Source organism: Chiloscyllium punctatum, chromosome 4 (assembly GCF_047496795.1).
Source record: "Chiloscyllium punctatum isolate Juve2018m chromosome 4, sChiPun1.3, whole genome shotgun sequence".
NCBI classification, from domain to species: Eukaryota; Metazoa; Chordata; class Chondrichthyes; order Orectolobiformes; family Hemiscylliidae; genus Chiloscyllium; species Chiloscyllium punctatum.
In genome coordinates, this window is record NC_092742.1 from 73,421,131 (window position 1) to 73,440,919 (window position 19,789).

At 40.2% G+C, this 19,789-nt stretch overlaps 1 protein-coding gene and 1 long non-coding RNA gene across 3 annotated transcripts; one reads left to right on the forward strand and one right to left on the reverse strand.

Annotated features, from left to right (window-relative positions):
- Positions 1 to 45: 45 nt before the first annotated feature.
- On the forward strand, positions 46 to 14,748 carry LOC140476426 (uncharacterized). 2 transcript variants are annotated; one of them, XR_011960469.1, is made up of 3 exons: positions 46 to 561; positions 12,728 to 12,879; positions 14,363 to 14,748. It is a non-coding gene; the product is annotated as an uncharacterized lncRNA (long non-coding RNA). The 2 variants fall into 2 exon arrangements; XR_011960470.1 differs by having other exon boundaries at positions 12,728 to 12,817.
- An 87-nt stretch (positions 14,749 to 14,835) lies between these two features.
- LOC140476424 (actin, alpha cardiac muscle 1) lies at positions 14,836 to 18,844 on the reverse strand. Its single transcript, XM_072569017.1, has 7 exons — positions 18,669 to 18,844; positions 17,677 to 17,818; positions 17,049 to 17,373; positions 16,513 to 16,674; positions 16,234 to 16,425; positions 15,487 to 15,668; positions 14,836 to 15,172 (listed from the first exon to the last, which is right to left on the reverse strand). The coding sequence occupies exons 2-7, from the start codon at positions 17,803 to 17,805 to the stop codon at positions 15,029 to 15,031; spliced, it is 1,134 nt and encodes a 377-aa protein (XP_072425118.1). The 5' UTR covers positions 17,806 to 17,818; positions 18,669 to 18,844; the 3' UTR covers positions 14,836 to 15,028.
- Between the last annotated feature and the right edge of the window lie 945 nt (positions 18,845 to 19,789).

A 19,789-nucleotide genomic window follows, 5' to 3' on the forward strand; every position in this document is an offset into this window, starting at 1 on the left:
GTATTTAGAGTCATGCGGGCTCTAATCTTCCTTTAAATACTTACCTCCTGCGTCACGCACAAGCATTTTTTTTTCCCTGTATAGACATCAGCTAAATGAAGAAGGATTTCATCGTTTTCATTATTCTGAAATATCTCAGGGCGGATTAATTTGCAGCAAATTTTGCATTGTAATCTTATAGCAGCGAGATACCTGACGTGCAATGAGAGGTTAGCAACCTAAATCAGCAAAGCCAATTGCAGAACAGAAGCGCTTGGAGAGCCGCAGCGGCATCTGTCCATGGGGCGAGTGCAGTGATGCTCTCATCCAAACTGGCCTGAATTCCACAAAGTCAAATCTCCACACCAAGAGGACCGCCGAGTAGGAACGGGAGGCGCTTGTTTTCCTGAACTTCTTGAAGTCAGCAACTTTTAAAATTCCGGTTTTGTGGAAGGGCTGTGCACCCGAGCCCGCCCTTCTGTTCTCTGGACACCTTCTGCCTGAGTGGTTTGGTGCTCCCAGTCTTTTCTGATTCGGTTCCAGACTTTCAGCGCTTGCGGTATGTCGACCTTCTGGACCCCAGTAAGTTAGTGAGGCGACGTAAAATTGTGAAACCATCATAACTCGAGTAATTCGACTATTTTACAGGACGGTGCACTACTATTTCTCATGGATACCAATTTATATACTAGATAACCACGAATAGTCATCACATCCGGACATATCGCCGCCCCTCACCCCCACCAGGAGTGGTCTACAGCAAACCTTAAAGATAATGGCCCGCATCAACATTCCACAAACAAATGTACCTCATGGTCAAATTTACAAGATTTCTAATCTTTTAACTGTTTCTCTGTGAACTGAGGTGTTAACTGTTTCTCTGACCTCAAGAGGTGCCATGAAGGCCTGTTTCCACACTGTAGGGAATCTAATCTAATCTATGCTAGCAAGAATTTTACTATTAGCCCAGTACTCTGCATTCCTGTTATTTCTTCCAAAGTGAACTACCTAACACTTTTCCGTATTAAACTCCATTTGCCACTTTTCAGTTCAGGTCTGCATCTTGTCTTTCATTGACTATTTCCATCTTCACCAAGGTTTGGACAAAAAGAGAAACAAATGAATTAAGGGAAAGTGACAGGCTATTAATCCAGAGACACAAGTAATATCCCAAGGACCCAGGTTCAAATCCTAGCATGGCAGATGATAGAGTTTGAATCCAATAAAAGTCTGGAATTAAGAGTCTAATGATGACCATGAAATCATTGTCGATTGTCATCTAATTCATTAATGTTCTTTAGGGAAGGAAACTATCATCCTTATCAGGAATGGCCAACATGTGACTCCAGACTCACAGTAATATTGTTAACACTTAACTGCACTCCAGGAAATTAGCAATGGGCAATAAATGCAGGTGAAACCTAATGGGAATAAGTAAAACAAATCATGTGATTAAAACAAATAACTGTGGATGCTGATAACCTGAAGCAAAAACAGAAATTGCTGGAGAAATGCAGCAGATCTGGCAGCAACTGTGCAGAGAAAGCAGTAGTAATGTTTCAAGTCTGGTGACCCTTCCAGTTCTGAAAGAAGGTCACCAGATTTGAAATATTATCTCTGCTTTCTCTCCACACGTGCTGTCAGATGTGTTCAGTTTGTCCAGCAAATTCTGTTTTGTTTTAAAGTTATCCTGTGGGTGTGGATGTGAAATTACACAGGGTGATAAAAAACATTTCTCATACAACTATTCAGCCTTAGAATGTCCCAAGCAAGATTAATTTTGAAATATTGGCTGACCATACTCAATGGACTAAAATAATATGAGATAATCACTTAATATAATTCATTAATAAAGGATATTTTGTTGGCAAAATCTGAACAAAGTTTTATGTATAAAGGCCATCTGATGGATAAATAACCTAATAAATTATGATTCTTCAGCCTCCACTTCTGATTATTTGTGTGTGCGGCAGGTGTGGGTATTTGGATGTCATGTCATTTCAACAATAATATTTCTCTTTTTGTTCTTAGTCAAAATTTTGATTATATCTACTTTTTGCCTTTATATTGAACAACTAGTACAATATCTGCAAAACCACACATCTTGCTTGCTGAGCTAGTGAGTTTGTTCACAGAATTTTCTAGGTTCACCATTCTAGGTAACAGCACCAGTGCACCCCCAGTGAAGCATTGGTTTTCTGCCTGCTCCTTACTTATGTGTCCTGATTTGCTGGTGTGGGTACCTTATAATGTACTCTTATATGTTTTTAGGTGGTACTTAACTGCTTCGTCTTTATGCAATCTCTTTTTACAGGTTATTTCACAGAGCACCTTTTTTGAAGCTATTGCTCCTATTCATTCATTTAAGAAAGCTAGTAAACATGAACTCTCACAGGACAGAGCAAGGCCATTTTAGCCCATTGTCACTGGCTCTTTGAAATAGCTATTCAGTTAGTCTGATTTCCCTCTTCTTTCACCTAGATCTGCCAATGTTTTCTTTTGTCAGGTAAATCTTTTAAAATTATAATTGAAACAGCTTCCACCATCCTTTCAGGCAGACCATTCTGAATTGTACTAACTCTCAACATAAAAATCTTTCTTCAAGACAAGACTCTGGCAGGCAGTTTCACACTGACTAGGCTTATACATTAGTTACAGTGTAAGTATCGGCTGGTACAGTGATAAAATGTCCAGGAGGTTCAGTGGACCTTGTTAAAACTTCCTCAGTTTGCGAAGAAATATTTCAAATGTAATTTGAAGATTTCTAATTCCATGTAGAGTACATTGGAAATGTTGCCGCATAAGACCAGGATTAACTGTATCTGAATACAGACAGGAGCTATAAGACATTCTCTGGAGCATGATTTGGAGATGCCTAAGTTGGACTGGTGCATACAATGTTAAAAATCACACAACACCAGGTTCTAGTCCAACAGGTTTAATTGGAAGCAAGTTTAATTGGAATTCTCTAGATCAGGTAGTCTCAAGATTTGATGCCAGGCAGAGTTATAATTGTAATACTACAGTAAACCTGATTTGAAGCATGCATCTGCTACACCTTCAAGACATTTTATAAGTATGCTGGAAGTAGGCTAAAGTTTGAAATGAAACAGCCCATCCTCTGTATCGTGCACTCCACCTGCAACCTTCACCTACCCTGTCAACCATCCCACCTGCAAACAACAAAGCATTTGCATTTAAGCAGCAAGAATAGGAACGCCGTGTTTTTGCGGCAAACCCACAAGCAGAGTTTTCTCTAGTGCTGCAGAATTATAATCTTAACAGTTTAAAAGGGATACAATCTTCTGTAACTGGGCTCTGCAGTATAAATTTAGTAACACATACAGATTTGAGGCAGTCTCTGTTGCAGGCTTTAAACCAATGAAATCTAATTATCTTCGTATCTCTGTAGATAAAATGAAATTGGAGGGTTTTTTTTAATGCTGATCTAAAATACATAATTAAAAGTAAATTATACCTTTGCTTTTCATATCAGATTAATTTCTAAGTATCCTTCAAATAATATAAAATCATGAGGGGCATGGATAGGCTAAATAGACAACGTCTCTTCCCTGGGATGGGAGAGACCAAAACTAGAGGTCATAGGTTTAGGGTGAGAGGGGAAAGATATAAAAGAGACCTAAGGGGAAACTTTTTCACGCAGAGGGTGGTATGTGTATGAAATGAGCTGCCAGAGGAATTGGAGGAGGCTGGTACGATTGCAACATTTAAAAGGCATCTGGAAGGGTATACGATTAGGAAGGGTTTGGAGGGATATGGGTTGGGTGCTGGCAGGTGGGACTAGATTGGGTTGGGATATCTGGTCAGTATGGAGGAGTTGGACTGAAGGTTCTGTTTCCATGTTGTACATCTCTGTGACTGTGTCTCTAGAGAAAATCACAATGCTACGTTTTTATATGGAATTTATAATTCTTAGTCTGTGTGTTAAAAATGAGTAGGATTTAATACAAACAATTTCTGAATGCAGAGATCATGAAAGATGATAAATAAATGCAATATTGTTCTTTCTGCTTATGTGATCTTCCTTAAAGTATCAATTTTTTCATTGAAGATTATCAGTCACTTTTAACTCTGCACTAAAATCAAAACTAATTCCAATATTGTTTAAATTTTAAATGGTTGTATATTGCTGACAATTGATAGAAATTGAGACAATGACATTTTTGGGCGATGCTTTTGGAAAAGATTGATTCAATAATAATTGTAGAACAAGAAATATGAGTTATTTTGTCTCATGGCTGATTAGAAATAATGTTAGGGATGAAAAATAAGCTAACCCATGGCAGAATAGTTATGAGACGTAAATCACTGACTGTATTCAAATATTGATTGAGCTGTCTAGCAATTGTATTATACTAAATATAAGAACATAAATACACTGTTCCATCCATTAGTTTATATTGCAGCTTTACAAGTTTGTCAAAACCCATGCCTTGTGGTACTTCATCTCCTTTCTACATAATCCTGCATCAGTATTGCGTAACATTTCAAAGTTATGCCAATGCCAGCATTTTAACAGTAAAAATATATGTAGATGTACGTTTTCTGAGAGAATTATGAATCTGCATTTGTTGATCCTAGCAATCTTTAAGTCTGCATTAGATATTCTGTCAGGTGCTTTGGTACAAGTAATTCTATTAATGTTCCGAGCAACATCCATTTTAATAACCTGTCCAATATCTAACTATATCACAGCATAATCCAGGGAGGTACCAACAGGAACCACCTAGTGATCTTAACTGAGCATTCTTAATTTTCAAACATTATCCTAGAATTATTTCAAAGATAAATGGTGAAAAACATGGAATTGGGTAAACATGAATAATTTATTTCACAGATAAATTCACAGGTTAACAGTAAAAGGAAATTCCAGTATCGTATTCACATTCTACTTCTAAAAAATATCTTTTTCAAATGGATTGAAAAGGTTATTCCCTTTAATGGGTATGTTGCTTTCCTTTAGGCAAAATCTAGCTCTAAGAGGCATTGATATCTTGCATTTTTGTTTCCAATTGTGGGCCTCAAGCATTTGAATTTATTTATTTACGTACTTTAAACATTCTTTGGCAGCTGTCAATAGCTTGTGCATCAGCTGTTGAGCCTGTGTTTACTATCAGCTGGCATGTCTGAAGAAACCCACTTTGATATGACAGTCAAAGACAGTGGTTACTCAGGTAAAGTATTTGTTGGCCTTTGTTTTTTTGGTGCCCTCTTCTCAGCCAGCTTAGCATTCCACCTTTCTTTGGCTCTTCCAGTATGCCTCCAGGGGTCTGACACTTAAAAGCAGAAAAAGGTCAGCAAGTCATAGAGATGTACAGCATGGAAACAGATCCTTCAGTCCAACTCGTCCATGTTGACCAGATATCCTAACCTAATTTAGTCCCACTTGCCAGCACCTGGCTCATATCCCTCAACCCTTCCTGTTCATATATCCATCTAGATGCCTTTTAAATGTTGTAATTATACCAGTCTCCATTACTTCCTTTGGCAGCTGATTCCATACATGTACCACCCTCTGCGTGAAAAGGTTGCCCCTTAGGTCCCTTTTATATCTTTCCCCTTTACCCTAAATCTATAACCTCTAGTTATGGATTCCCCCACCACACGGAAAAGACCTTGTCTATTTATACTATCCATGCCCCTCACGATTTTATAAGCTCTATAACGTCACACTTCAGCCTCCGACACTCCAGGGAAAACACCCCCAGCCTATTCAGCCTCTCCCTATAGCTCAAATCCTCCAACCCTGGCAACATCCTTGTAAATCTTTTCTGAACCTTTTCAAGTTTCACAACATTCTTCCGATAGGAAGGAGACCAGAATTGCATGCAATATTCCAAAAGTGGCCTAACCAATGTCCTGTACAGGTGCAAAATGACCTCCCAACTTATGTACTCAATACTCTGACCAATAAAGGAAAGCCTATCTAACACCTTTTTCACTATCCTATATACCTACGAATCTGCTTTCAAAAAACTGTGAACCCCACCTAGCCTTTTCTATACTGTTTTGATGCTTCATGTATTAAGTCAAAAGATTCTTTACTTCTATACTCATATACTCTCCTAGGAGAGATGAAGCATCTAAAGGCCAGTTTTTGAGTCAAAAATGTCTGATAAACTCTGTTTTATCATTTTATACAATTGAAAGTGACCCAGGTGACCACATTGTGTTACTCACTACTTACCTTCAATCTGGTCCTTTCTTGATAATACAAAATGGGCTAGGTTTTATTTCTTCACAAATTGTTTGGTTTTGAGTGAGACAAAATCCTGCCCAATGATTCTACATACATCACTCAACCAACAACATATCATTTATTCAAAGCTCACTGCCCATTGGTGTTGCCAGTGAGGTTTGGAGATTTCTCCACATTGACTGCCTCTGTGCAACTCATCCAATCCTGTGCACCCACCTTTGGGCATCTGGTTTTAGCCTATTTAGTTAACAAAATGTCTACAAAGGAATTTCCAAAACCTTTTTTTAAATTTTCATATAATTGTTCTAATTTTCTTCTGGCTTCCTTGGTGCAATATGTTGGAGACTGACCTTTAACTTATGAAGACTAATGGGTAAAACTGAATGTTGGCAACCCTATTATCTGGTTATTTACTTTGTCCCTTTATGTTCCCAGCCAAGTGAAAGGGCTAAAGTATTGTTATGCACCAAATAGTTATTAATGAATAAAGCAAGCAAACGCTGATATTCCCTTCATTTGAAAGTAAGCAGGAAATCTCTTGCTGGTTTCATGATGGGTAACTAATAAACCTGAAACAATTGGTTCCCATTTGAATTCCACAAACCTGGACCAATTGTAATCAGTTCACTTAATTAATTCTCATAAACTGTGAACTATCATTTTGAACTTGTTCTATTTCAAAACAAAATGTTAACAGGTAACTCAATCCCAAAAACCTTTCCATTAAGGAAATAATAATCTCAAACATAACAGATTAGTTGTATGATTTGTCTTCAGTTCTAACAGACTACAGTATATAAATTAGCAGCCATGTATATTGCTTAAATGTCTTTACTTTGGATATAATTCCAGTCTACAACATTAAGCTCAAGTTTACTTTTATACTGTAATTTCCATCAGTTCCTGTTTTATAATCCTTCACTGATATATATGTTTCCTCCAATTTATCCTGCTTGGAATTGCAATTGTACATTCTGGTTTCAGTATTTTACATCTAGACTGTAGTCTAGAATAAAGCCAGGGAACTACAGACCGGTGAGCCTGACCACGGTGGTGGGCAAGTTGTTGGAGGGAATCCTGAGGGACAGGATGTACATGTATTTGGAAAGGCAAGGACTGATTCAGGATAGTCAGCATGGCTTTGTGCGTGGGAAATCATGTCTCACAAACTTGACTGAGTTTTTTGAAGAAGTAACAAAGAAGATTGATGAGGGCAGAGCAGTAGATGTGATCTATATGGACTTCAGTAAGGCGTTCGACAAAGATCCCCATGGGAGACTAATTAGCAAGGTTAGATCTCATGGAATACAAGGAGAACTAGCCATTTGGACACAGAACTGGTTCAAAGGTAGAAGACAGAGGGTGGTGGTGGAGGGTTGTTTTTCAGACTGGAGGCCTGTGACCAGTGGAGTGCCACAAGGATCGATGCTGGGTCCTCTACTTTTTGTCATTTTTAATAAATGATTCGGATGCGAGCATAAGAGGTAGAGTTAGTAAGTTTGCAGATGACACCAAAATTGGAGGTGTAGTGGACAGCGAAGAGGGTTACCTCAGATTACAACAGGATCTGGACCAGATGGGCTAATGGGCTGAAAAGTGGCAGATGGAGTTTAATTCAGATAAATGCGAGGTGCTGCATTTTGGGAAAGCAAATCTTAGCAGGACTTATACACTTAACGGTAAGGTCCTAGGGAGTGTTGCTGAACAAAGAGACCTTGGAGTGCAGGTTCATAGTTCTTTAAAAGTGGATTCGCAGGTAGGAAGGATAGTGAAGAAGGCATTTGGTATGCTTTCCTTTATTGGTCAGAGTATTGGGTACAGGAGTTGGGAGGTCATGTTGTGGCTGTACAGGACATTGGTTAAGCACAGCTGGTCAGGCAGCATCCGAGGAACAGGAAAATCAACACTTCGGGTAGGAGTCCTTCATCAGGAATGAAGGCTCTTGCCCGAAACATCGATTTTCCTGCTCCTTGGATGCTGCCTGACCAGTTGTGCATTTCCAGCACCACTCCAGTCTTGACTCTAATCTCCAGCATCTGCAGTCCTCACTTTTGCCTGTGTCAGGCAAGGAGGCAGGTGTCCATAAATTCCATAGTCGATACTGAGATTGAACACACACCATTGGTATCATTTTGCACCACACTCTAGTTATCTAGCCATCTGAAAGAAAACCAACACTGCTATTATCTAAGGCTGTTACAAATTTTAGACACAGTTTAATGGATCAAAAAGATGGTCTTATCTAATAGGCATAATGAATTATTGAAAGTAAAGTGAAAATTGGTTATCCCAACACAAGTTTCACAAGCTTGAAAATTATCCATTTTACACATGAATCAGTAAGAAACATATCTAAAGTCAAGTTTAAATTTCCCTGAAAAACAATGGCAGTTTTCATTTTTGCCTTCCTTTTTATTTGCTTTGTGGTTCCATAGTTAACATAGAACATAACAGTGCGGTACAGGCCCTTCGGCCCTCGATGGTTTGCTGCCCTGTCATACTAATCTGAAGTCCATCCCACCTCACTATTCCATGTACGTCCAATGACGACTTAAATGCACTTAAACTTGGCGAATCTACTACCGATGCAGGCAAAGCATTCCATACCCTTACTACACTCTGAGTAAAGAAACTACCTCTGACATCTGTCTTATACCTATCTCCCCTCACTTTAAACTTGTGCCCCCTCGTGTTTGCCGTCCCCATACTTGGAAAAAGGCTCTCCCTGTCCACCCTATCTAACCCTCTGATTATCTTGCATGTCTCTATTAAGTCACCTCCCAACCGGCTTCTCTCTAACGAGAATAACCTCAAGGCTCTCAGCCTTTCCTCGTAAGACATTCCTTCCATTCCAGGCAAAATCCTAGTAAACTCCTCTGCACCCTTTCCAAAGCTTCCACATCCTTCTTATAATGCGGTGACCAGAACTGTACACAATACTCCAAGTGCGGCCGCACCAGAGCTTTGTACAGCTGCAGCATAACCTCCTGGTTCCGGAGCTCAATCCCTCTATTAATAAATGCCCAAACACGGTATGCCTTCTTAACAACCTTGTCAATCTGGGTGGCAACTTTCAGGGATCTGTGTACATGAACACCAAGATCTCTGCTCATCTGCACTCCCAACAATCTTACCATTAGCCCAGTACTTTGCATTCTGATTACTCCGTCCAAAGTGTATCACCTCACACTTGTCCACATTAAACTCCATTTTCACCTCTTAGCCCAACTCTGCATCCTATCTATGTCTCTCTGCAACCTACAACATCCTTCGTCACTATCCACAACTCCACCGACCTTAGTGTCATCCGCAAATTTACTAACCCACCCTGCTAAGCCCTCATCCAGGTCACTTATAAAAATGTCGAACAGTAGTGGACCCAACACCAACTCTTATTTTATATTAATAGGCTCAGAGTATCAATGGATTTCTACTTGTCCAATTTTTCAAAATATATTTTTATTGAAAAAATAGATTTTTAAAAATATTACAACAAAATCAAAACAATACAATTCAAATCAATACAAAGAAGGAACACAAAAAAGTTTTAAAAAATAACAACTCACTCTCATGTACAAATGTACAAATATATATAAAAAGAACAAAAAACCCCAACTAACTACTTAACTAAATAAATAATAACCAACAACAAACTAATAGATAGTAATAACTTAATTCAGCCAAACAAGACACTCATATGTTCCTGGATATTGGACTCATAAAATATTAGCCTCTCTAAGAGATGGCAGGAGACAATCATGGCTGTATGAGTCATTAAACATGTTGAGCATCGGGCCTGACAGTGTGTTTATAAATTCCTTATACAATTTGTTGAGAAGTCTGTCAGGACCGAGTGCTTTTCCATTCTGAAGCTGCTTCATTGCCTCTTGCTCTGATAAGGACGCATTGAGAAAAGACTTTTGTTTGGCGGAGGTCACACCTGGGAGCTCCAGATCCTTAAAAAAAGACTCCATTTTGGCCCACCCCTCCTCACAACCCTCAAATTGGTATAACTTAGAGTAAAATCTCTGGAATCCCTCATTAACCTTTCTAGAGTTACATGTCATGTTCCCAGACCCTTCCCGAATCACCGTAATGGCTTGAGGGACACTCCTTTTCCTGGTGAGATTTGCTACGTATTTGCCTGGCCTGTCACCATGCTCATATAACCTTTGCTTTGCAAAAGTAAGCTCCTTCTTTGCTTCCTGTGTGAGCACGGAATTCAATGCAGACCGCAGCACCATAATCCTCTGTAGTTTGACCAACGAGGGTCTGTCAAAGTAAGCCTTTTTGTCTGCCTTCAACTGTGCTTCGAGGAGACGTTGCTGTTCGCTCTTCTGCTGCTTCCTATCGGCAGAGTAGGAAATAACTAACCCCCTGGCATAGGCCTTGGCAGTTTCCCAAAGGACAGGTGGGTTACTAACCAAGCCTGAGTTAATGTCTAGGAATGCCTGAAATTCCCTGGAGAAGTACTCCACAAACTTATTATCCTTGAGGATAAAGAGATCCATTCGCCAGTGCTTCGAACCCACTGTAACATCCTTAATCTTAACCAACAGATACACTGGAGTGTGATCGGAGATCGTAATATTACTAATGGTACAAGATGCCACCAAGTCCAGGGTTGCCACAGGGTCAGAAAAAAACAAACCCGGTGTGACATCTGTGCAGATTGGAAAAAATGTAAAATCCCTGCCTGTAGGGTGGAGACACCTCCAGACATCCACCAACACTAACTCCACATACAGACTAATTGGGTAGTTTGTACAGAGGGTATCAGGGAGCCTTTGGGAACCTGTCGACTGTGGGATCCATGAGACAGTTAAAATCTCCTCCATGATGATATGCCGGGACTCGAGACTGATCAATTTAGAGAACGCATCTACCAAAAATTTGAGGGAATGGGCTGGAGAGCAATAAACAATTAAAACACCATATTCTTCCCTGTTTATCAGGGCTTTGAGAATTACAAACCTCCTGTGTGTGTCTTTAACACACTCTAGTAACTTAAATGGGAGATTCCTCCTAACCAGTATAGCCACTCACCTACTTCTGGTATTAAAATATGAAAAATAAACCCAATTAAAGACATTGTGCTGTAGTTTGAAATGCTCCATCTCATCCAAGTGTGTCTCCTGTAACAAAGCAATATCCACCTTCTCCTTTCTAAGACTCAAAAGTACTTTCTTCCTCTTAATTGGTGAGTGACTCCTCTTGATGTTCCAGATACACCATTTAATCAAGTCATTAGCCATAACCTACTGCAGTAACATTTAGGTTCCAGAGAGGAGGAACTGGAACCACAAATCGCCAAGCCTTAGTGTCACAAGATCCATCGAACATAAAAACTACATAAACTAAAACAACTACATTTAACAAACCTACAAAGCTATCAAAGAATATATACAACAAAAAACAAAAAAAAACAACATATAAAGAGCCAACGATGCTGAATAGGGGAACTCACCCTCTGCCCAAAGAGGGCAACTACCCATTCCAAAACCAATTTCCCATCCCGCCGCCAAGACTGCAGATTGGGCATTTAAATACCTGAACCGGGTATAAACTGCCTGTAAGTAGGCATCTAGCCCTCCCAACCATTTTCCCTCCTCCTAGCTAGAGGAGGGAAACTGCACTGCAAACACAAGCAGAAAAGAAAGAAAATACACCAGAAATAGAAATGTCAATAAAAAATATGTTTTAAAGAAAAAAGGGGTTAATACCCCCCACCCCCACCCCACCCCCATCCTTTAGTATAACTTAGAAAGTGAAAGTACGCAGCTCAACCGCTGCCAAACATAGTTTAAACCAGATTATTACCAATAAGAAAAAGGAAAAGAAAGCCCCAACCAGACGTCCGCTGTTATTTAAAGAAAAAAAAGACATACCCAAACAATAATACTATTTGTACATACTAAATTGTTCAGATTAGGTTAATCTGTCCACAAAGTCTCTTGCCTTCTCCAACGTGTTAAAGACATTTACGGATCCATCGAAGGTGACACGAAGCACCGCTGGATACCTCAGAGACTACTGGATCCCAAGCTACCTCAGTCTTCTCTTGACACCATCATAGGATTTTCCTTTCTGGAAGAACATGGTCTTAGATCCCTTGTGAATTAGGGCCTTTGGATCCTTCCCCTGGATTCTGGAAGCTTCCATGATTCTCTCCTTTTCTCTGTAATGATGATACCACACCAGGAGAGAACGAGGACGTTGACCCAGACCTGATCTCTGTTCTGTGACCCAGCGAGCCCTCTCAATCTTCAAGCCTCTCATTTCAGCCTCCAATTTAAGGAAGTTTGGCAACCAGTCCTCAATAAATTCCGTCAGCCGCTCACCTTCCTTACCCTCCAGAACACCAACGATCTGAATATTTTTTCTCCTGCCCCTGTTCTCAAGATCATCCAGCTGGTCAAGCAAATTATGGACCTGTGTCTCCAGGGCTTGGATCCTATACTTGGAGGAACTGGCATCAGCTTGCACCACTGTGACTCTGTGTTCAACCTCATCCACCCTGTTTTCCAGGTCTCCAAGTTTCTGTAGCATGAAAGAGATCGGGGCCATCTTCTCCTCCAACATCTCACAAGATTTCAGGAGCTCCTTCACCAGGGCCTTGTAAGTAATCAAGTCTAGATGCTTCTCCTCCCTTCTTTGGCATCTCTGAACAGCGAAAACAGGTAAGTTGATTTTTCACAATTTCCTGGGACTCCGCGATCTTTCCAGACCCCCAGGATATCACAATGGTCCGGGTTGGGAGGGTTAGAAGTTTGTCCCACTCATGCTGTGGTGCAGAGCTCTGCAACGCAATCCTCCTAGATTGCTGACATCTTGGATCCCCCTACTTGTCCAATTTAATGTGTCCCTGCAATTAGAGTCATAGAGATGTACAGTACAGAAACAGAACCAATGGTTCAACTGTTCCATGCCGACCAGATATCCTAACCTAATCTAGTGCCATTTAGCCCATATCCCTCTAAACCCTTCCCAATCATGTACCCACCCGGTTTAATTTAAATGTTAAATGTTGTAATTGTACTGGCCTCCACCACTTCCTTTGGCACCTCATTCCACACTCGTACCACCCTCTACATGAAAAACTTACCCCAAGGTCCCTTTTAAATCTTTCCCCTCTCGTTGTAAACATGACAGAGTCATAGAGATGTACAGCATGGAAACTGACCCTTCAGTTCAACTCGTCCATGCCAACCAGATATCCCAACCCAATCTAGTCCTATCTGCCAGCACCCAGCCCATAACCCTCCAAACCCTTCTTATTCACATACCCATCCAGATGCCTTTTAAATGTTTTAAACCTATGCCCTCTTGTTTTGGGCTCCACTACTCTGGGGAAAAGAACTTGTCTATTTACCATATTTGTACCCCTCATGATTTTATAAACCTCTCAACTTTCAATTATAATCAATATTTGCCTCTATGTGAATTTTCAATAACAGCAACATTTTATCTTGCAGCTGAGCCAAAATTGATTCGTGCGGATTAAACATGGACTGCTTGGGTAGAATTGTGCACTGTAGTTTTGGTTGGAGATGTTTCCTTTCAAACAGATGCTACAGCTATGGATTGAATGTTGTGTGAATTCTGAATCAAATCTATCCCTGAAGCCAGCTGGACTAGACTCCCTGGGAGTAATGTGGAAACCTCCACCCAGCGTGTACGTGTGTGTGTGTGTGTGTGTGTGTATGGAGAGACCTTTTGAGAGAGTGACCTTTTGTGGAGCCCTCCTGAACATTTCTGATGTAGTGTGTGATACACCAAAATGATTGTCATGACCTCCTGAGTTGGTTAGGTTAATTAAAATTCAGATACCATAATCTGCCAAAAAATGCATCAGCAAAAATCATTTTGGTACAGAATTGCATGCTTTACTAGAACTTTCCAAAGGGAGTGTTATATATCAACTGATGGGTTTCTATATTGATTAAACCAATGATAATTTAGCCACCATATTCTCTCAGTTAAAAAGAATGTTCTTTACATCAATTTCTTAGCACTACATAAGCTTTTACTACATTGCACTTGGATCAGTACCAAGTGCAGAAATGGTTTGGAGAACAAAAATCAAACAATTTCAAGATTATTGAAGTACAAAAAGGTGTGCAGCATTTGTTTTTCCCAACCTTTTTCAATCAATACTTGCAGAAAGTGGAGCGTACTTGAAATCTTCTTTCGAATGGCCATGGAAAAGGATTAAGAAGACGGAACAATATCTGATGTGTCAACAACCTGGGACGTACAGCACTGCTGATGCTGCTCCTGTAACAATCTGTCCAAGATGTAGATCATTTGACTTTTTTTTTAACTGGCCTATACTTCACTGGGGCCATCTTGACAGTGGCTTTCAGTGGAGTATCACTGGATAACGATCCCAGTAAATGATGATTCCACAAAATGATCCCTGACACCCATCTGAACAATGGTGCTAATAACGCAACACCACAAATTTGGCCTAATGATCCAATGGGCCAACTAGTACCTTTAAATTCAATATTTGCTGGTGACACTAAAATTGAATGGTAAATAGAATGTGTCAAATGTTTTTCATGTGGTGATCTCCATGTGCTGCTAACTCCTCCACATGCCCCCACCGCCCTAATGTAGACAATACTCATACGTTGCAAGTCCCAGTCTTGTTTTATTCATAGATCAATAAATATTATTGTCACAAATAAATTGCACATGTAAACAAACTGTACAATGAAAATAGTTTTGGAACTATTTTGTATTTTCCCGATGGCCTGTTGATTCAAAGTAACCAGAGGCACAACCTTGTCAACCTGAGTTCGAAGTAAGAGAATATCATGATATTTAAAAGCATTTGCGATGAACAATGGATGGGCCTGCTTCATCGTACTCCTGCTTGCTGATCCACATCTGCTGGAAGGTGGATAGAGATGCCAGAATAGAGCCTCCGATCCAGACAGAGTATTTACGTTCAGGTGGAGCAATAATCTAAAGTATTAAGAAAGGTCATTATTTATGTGGACAAAAACTATTTAACCTTAAATCTATCTTCATACATTGCAGTCTGAGAGGACATTTTCAAAATTTTATTTTAGGGTATTTTATCAAATTACAAAGCATAATCAAAAGTAGATGGCTCAGGAATAATAATAATAGTATTTACATTAACATCAGTTGAAGGAATAAATTATCTTTTATAATTATTATATAAAGGTAGGAGGTGCAATAAGTTTGCCTCAAACTAATGTTAACTGAGTTCCACTCAGAATGTCACTCATTTTATTATAGCTTTAAAAACTTACCTTAATCTTCATGGTGCTGGGAGCCAGAGCAGTGATTTCCTTTTGCATACGATCAGCGATACCTGGGTACATGGTGGTACCACCAGACAGGACATTGTTGGCATATAGATCCTTACGGATGTCAATATCACACTTCATGATGCTGTTATATGTAGTTTCATGAATACCAGCAGACTCCATTCCTGTTTTGATGAATAGACCAAATCTTTATGATGAACTGTTTACTGTTATTATAAATGAAAACTTCAAGCAGCTGACATGAAAATGGTTGCAAGCAATTTAGATGGAAAAGAACACCTTGCACTTGTTCAGATTTATTATATCTAAGTCAGGATAAGACATCCGTTGACAGTTGGCCACCTAACCAATTGATAACAGCCTTCCCATACATACTCATGGTTTTTACAGACTTACATGCATTATCTCCAAATTTCAATATTACCTGCAGAGGTATAGGAGTATACCTTTAGTATAGGCTGTTAGTTCTATATTAATTATACTAAATTTGGTAGGCATTAGCTAGGATTCATTTGCCTCCCAAATGGGAACTGACAGGAATTGGTGTTTGAGCTTAGGAAAGATGTTTGTGATCTGCATCTTTGTGAATAAATGCTTATAAAAGTTTATTGAGATTGGATCCTTCTAAAGCAGATTTTCTGGGGAGTAACATTTTTATGTCAAAGTATCAATGAAAGTTACATGAAGTTCAGAAGGGGTATATTCATACCTATAAATCAGAATACTCACCAATAAAAGATGGTTGGAAGAGGGTCTCAGGACAACGGAAACGCTCATTACCAATGGTGATGACCTGACCATCAGGCAATTCATAGCTCTTTTCCAGAGAAGATGAAGAGGCTGCAGTGGCCATTTCATTCTCAAAGTCCAGGGCAACATAGCATAACTTTTCCTTGATGTCACGGACAATCTCACGTTCAGCTGTGGACAGACAAGGAAATCATCAAGAGATCCCTTGCTGAATTTCAGAATACAAATAACATGTCCAGTAAACTAGTAAGTGCATACCTGTTGTCACAAAGGAATAGCCACGTTCAGTAAGGATCTTCATGAGGTAGTCAGTGAGATCTCTGCCAGCTAGATCCAGACGCATGATGGCATGAGGTAGAGCATAACCCTCATAGATTGGAACATTGTGAGTGACACCATCTCCAGAGTCCAAGACAATGCCTAGAGAAACAGAATGTAGATTGAAACATGGGAATCATATTTCCTATCACATTTCCAAAAGCTTTATTGATGATCCTACCTTACATCACACATTTATTGTTTCAGAGGTAGTGGATACAGGTTAATTTTATATTTCAGTGACTCCAGCAACATAACACAAAATTTAGAAGTAACATATTTAGTGTACATGAATTAATGATAAGGATTATTAATGTATTTTGAATCAAATTAACATGGAACAATATGTTGGATGATATTTTAAACAATATGTGAAAACAATATTCTTTAAATTTGACTGTTTCCTGGATTTTAAAAGATTATTTGAAGCATCAGTCATGTCAGTAAACATCATCATCTGGGACTGTTGTGCTTACCTGTGGTACGACCAGAGGCATACAGGGATAGGACAGCCTGGATAGCAACATACATGGCTGGGACATTGAAGGTCTCAAACATGATTTGGGTCATTTTCTCACGGTTAGCCTTGGGGTTCAGAGGAGCCTCAGTAAGAAGTGTTGGATGCTCTTCTGGTGCTACACGGAGTTCATTGTAGAAGGTGTGGTGCCAGATCTTCTCCATATCATCCCAGTTAGTGATGATACCATGCTCGATGGGATACTTCAGGGTCAAGATACCTCGTTTGCTCTGGGCCTCATCACCAACATAGGAATCCTTCTGACCCATACCTACCATGACACCCTATAATTATAGAAGGACACATTAATTGTTTGAACATTAATTAGGCTGTCCATCTATTCGGTCTACATTATAAAATGGTAATAAACAATAACTACAAACCTACTGCACATTTATTTAATCTAGAATTTAAAGGCCAACTTTTACAGACTGACTAGAATCTTTAAGTGTACAATTTTAGAAGTACTTGCAAAGGGATGCTTGGTGTGTCCCAAAGTAGGAAGGTTTACCATTCACTGAGGAGACAAGGCTGCCCACTCATGCAGTCTTGAGGTGAATAGTGAAACAGCATTGAGTGTTGGATACCTGATGCCGTGGGCGGCCAACGATGGAGGGAAAGACAGCTCGAGGGGCATCATCTCCAGCGAATCCAGCCTTGACCAGACCAGAGCCATTGTCACACACTAAGGCAGTGGTTTCCTCGTCGTCACACATGGTGGTTTGGGATCTACCAAATGAAAGTGGTGTGATGAGACAGCCATAGACATGAAGGGACAGGACTGAAGCACAGGCACAACACACTTGGAACACTGTGTGGACTCCAAAGCAACAGTGAGAGATGTGCAAAATAGCTTTACACATGAATCATTTCTATTATTCTAATTAGCTATTCAACTGCTTTGACTGCAAAGCTGTTTTCATAGCACCAGGTGCCACCTGCATAGTTAAAATAAATCAAGCTGTATATGTTCATATTATATTGACATTGGAATAGTAACTTAAACTATTTCCAATAAGACTTGTTTAGACCCCATCTATGGGAAGTGGCATTCCTAGTCAGATTTCAATTATTACTGGCTGCAAGAAGCTAGGCTTAAGTTGTGCTTGAGATGTTCAATTAAGATAGATGGCCTTGCAGATTAACGAATTGTAAATTCCACTCATAAACTAGGGATATCAGGTTTAACACGATTTAAATTCACGTTGTTCCTGTGTACCGATCCAACTTTATTTCAGGGAAAAATAGCTCTGCTGCTCTCACGCCGCAAATCGTCTCTGTAACAACAATATTGAGAAGGAGTCTCGCTAAATGTGGAAGGATCCACTAGTGACACCTGGTCGAACAATAGCGAAGTGCTGGTAGCCAAGCAGTACTTAGGCGCAAGTTTCTAATACTACGTTACATTTGGTGTAAATACATGAGAATTATTTCACAGGGTCAATTTTGCAGGGCTATAAGATCTGTTCACCCTTTTCAATTCACTTTTAAAGTGCGGTCTCCAACAGTGTGCGTTTACTTTGTGGGCGCTGTGTCGTCCTGTTCCACCCCGTGGTCTGTACAGGCTTCAAGAACTTACCAGAGAGGCGCCTTCAGTCCACCCGTTCCTCGGCGATGCTGGGTCGGAGATATCGTGAGAGGGAGACGAGGATTTATAATCCCCCTGGTGGGTCGCCGAAACAGAGCGGCCCCCCGAGGGAGAGCCCGAGACCTTGTCCTTATTTGGTAGCCTTCACGCCACTGAGCCTCGGTGAAGCCATTAATGGAGAGAGCGGCTGCGGACAGGGAAGCAGCCGAGTACATGACCAGTCCCAGCTTAGCCCATGTAAGGACAGTGTCTCCGGCAACCTGCAAATCTGCGGCGGTCTACACGGAAACATCAAAGGGATGGCCAAATAGGGAATTGCAACTGAAAACATCCGTAAACTGCCGAAAAGGCGGGAATGCAAGGGCAAGACCACAGCCTGGCCCACAAAAAGCTGGGAAAGTCTATCACTCACGGACTAGCCATAGCGCCACTGAGGGTGTCCGTTAAAGGCGCATGCTTTCCGACAGAGACTTGATTTACAGTAGATTTTACAACCGGATGTTCATGTGAATGGTACAAATGCAAACATTTCTTTCAACGGTTCGGTTCAGGACCTTGGGACTACTTAGTGATTCCAACCCCTTGTAAATTCTGATTTACAACATCGATGACAAAAAAGATGACAAATTGCAGAGGACATTGTAGCGCAGCCTATAAGCATTTTGCATATGTAAACATTAGTTAGACTTTTATATTTTGGCACGTGCATATTGAGTGCTTTATATGTGCTTATATCTCATTCATGCAGCTATAATCTCTGTTGAGATATCCTGCATTGCTGACAGGCCCAGTGATACTAACCACATACAGGATAAGGCTATCACAAACCAACTGTGAAATAATTGAGTTGCATCGTATCCAATGCTGTCAGGTCTCCGCTTTAATAAAGGATCATCTTTATGGCATTGAGCTTTTGTTAACCATTCCGAAGATAAGTGGTGCTTATTTTTCTTATCTTCACCTTCACAGGGGGTTCGGGATGGGGTGGCTGACTATGTTATGAAATGTCTTAACTTCAAGCTCCAGACGTGTTGACTGAACTATTGAGTAACTAAAAATAGGGAGGTATAAGAGGAATTTTCTATCTTACGGGATTCCGCCCCACGAACACA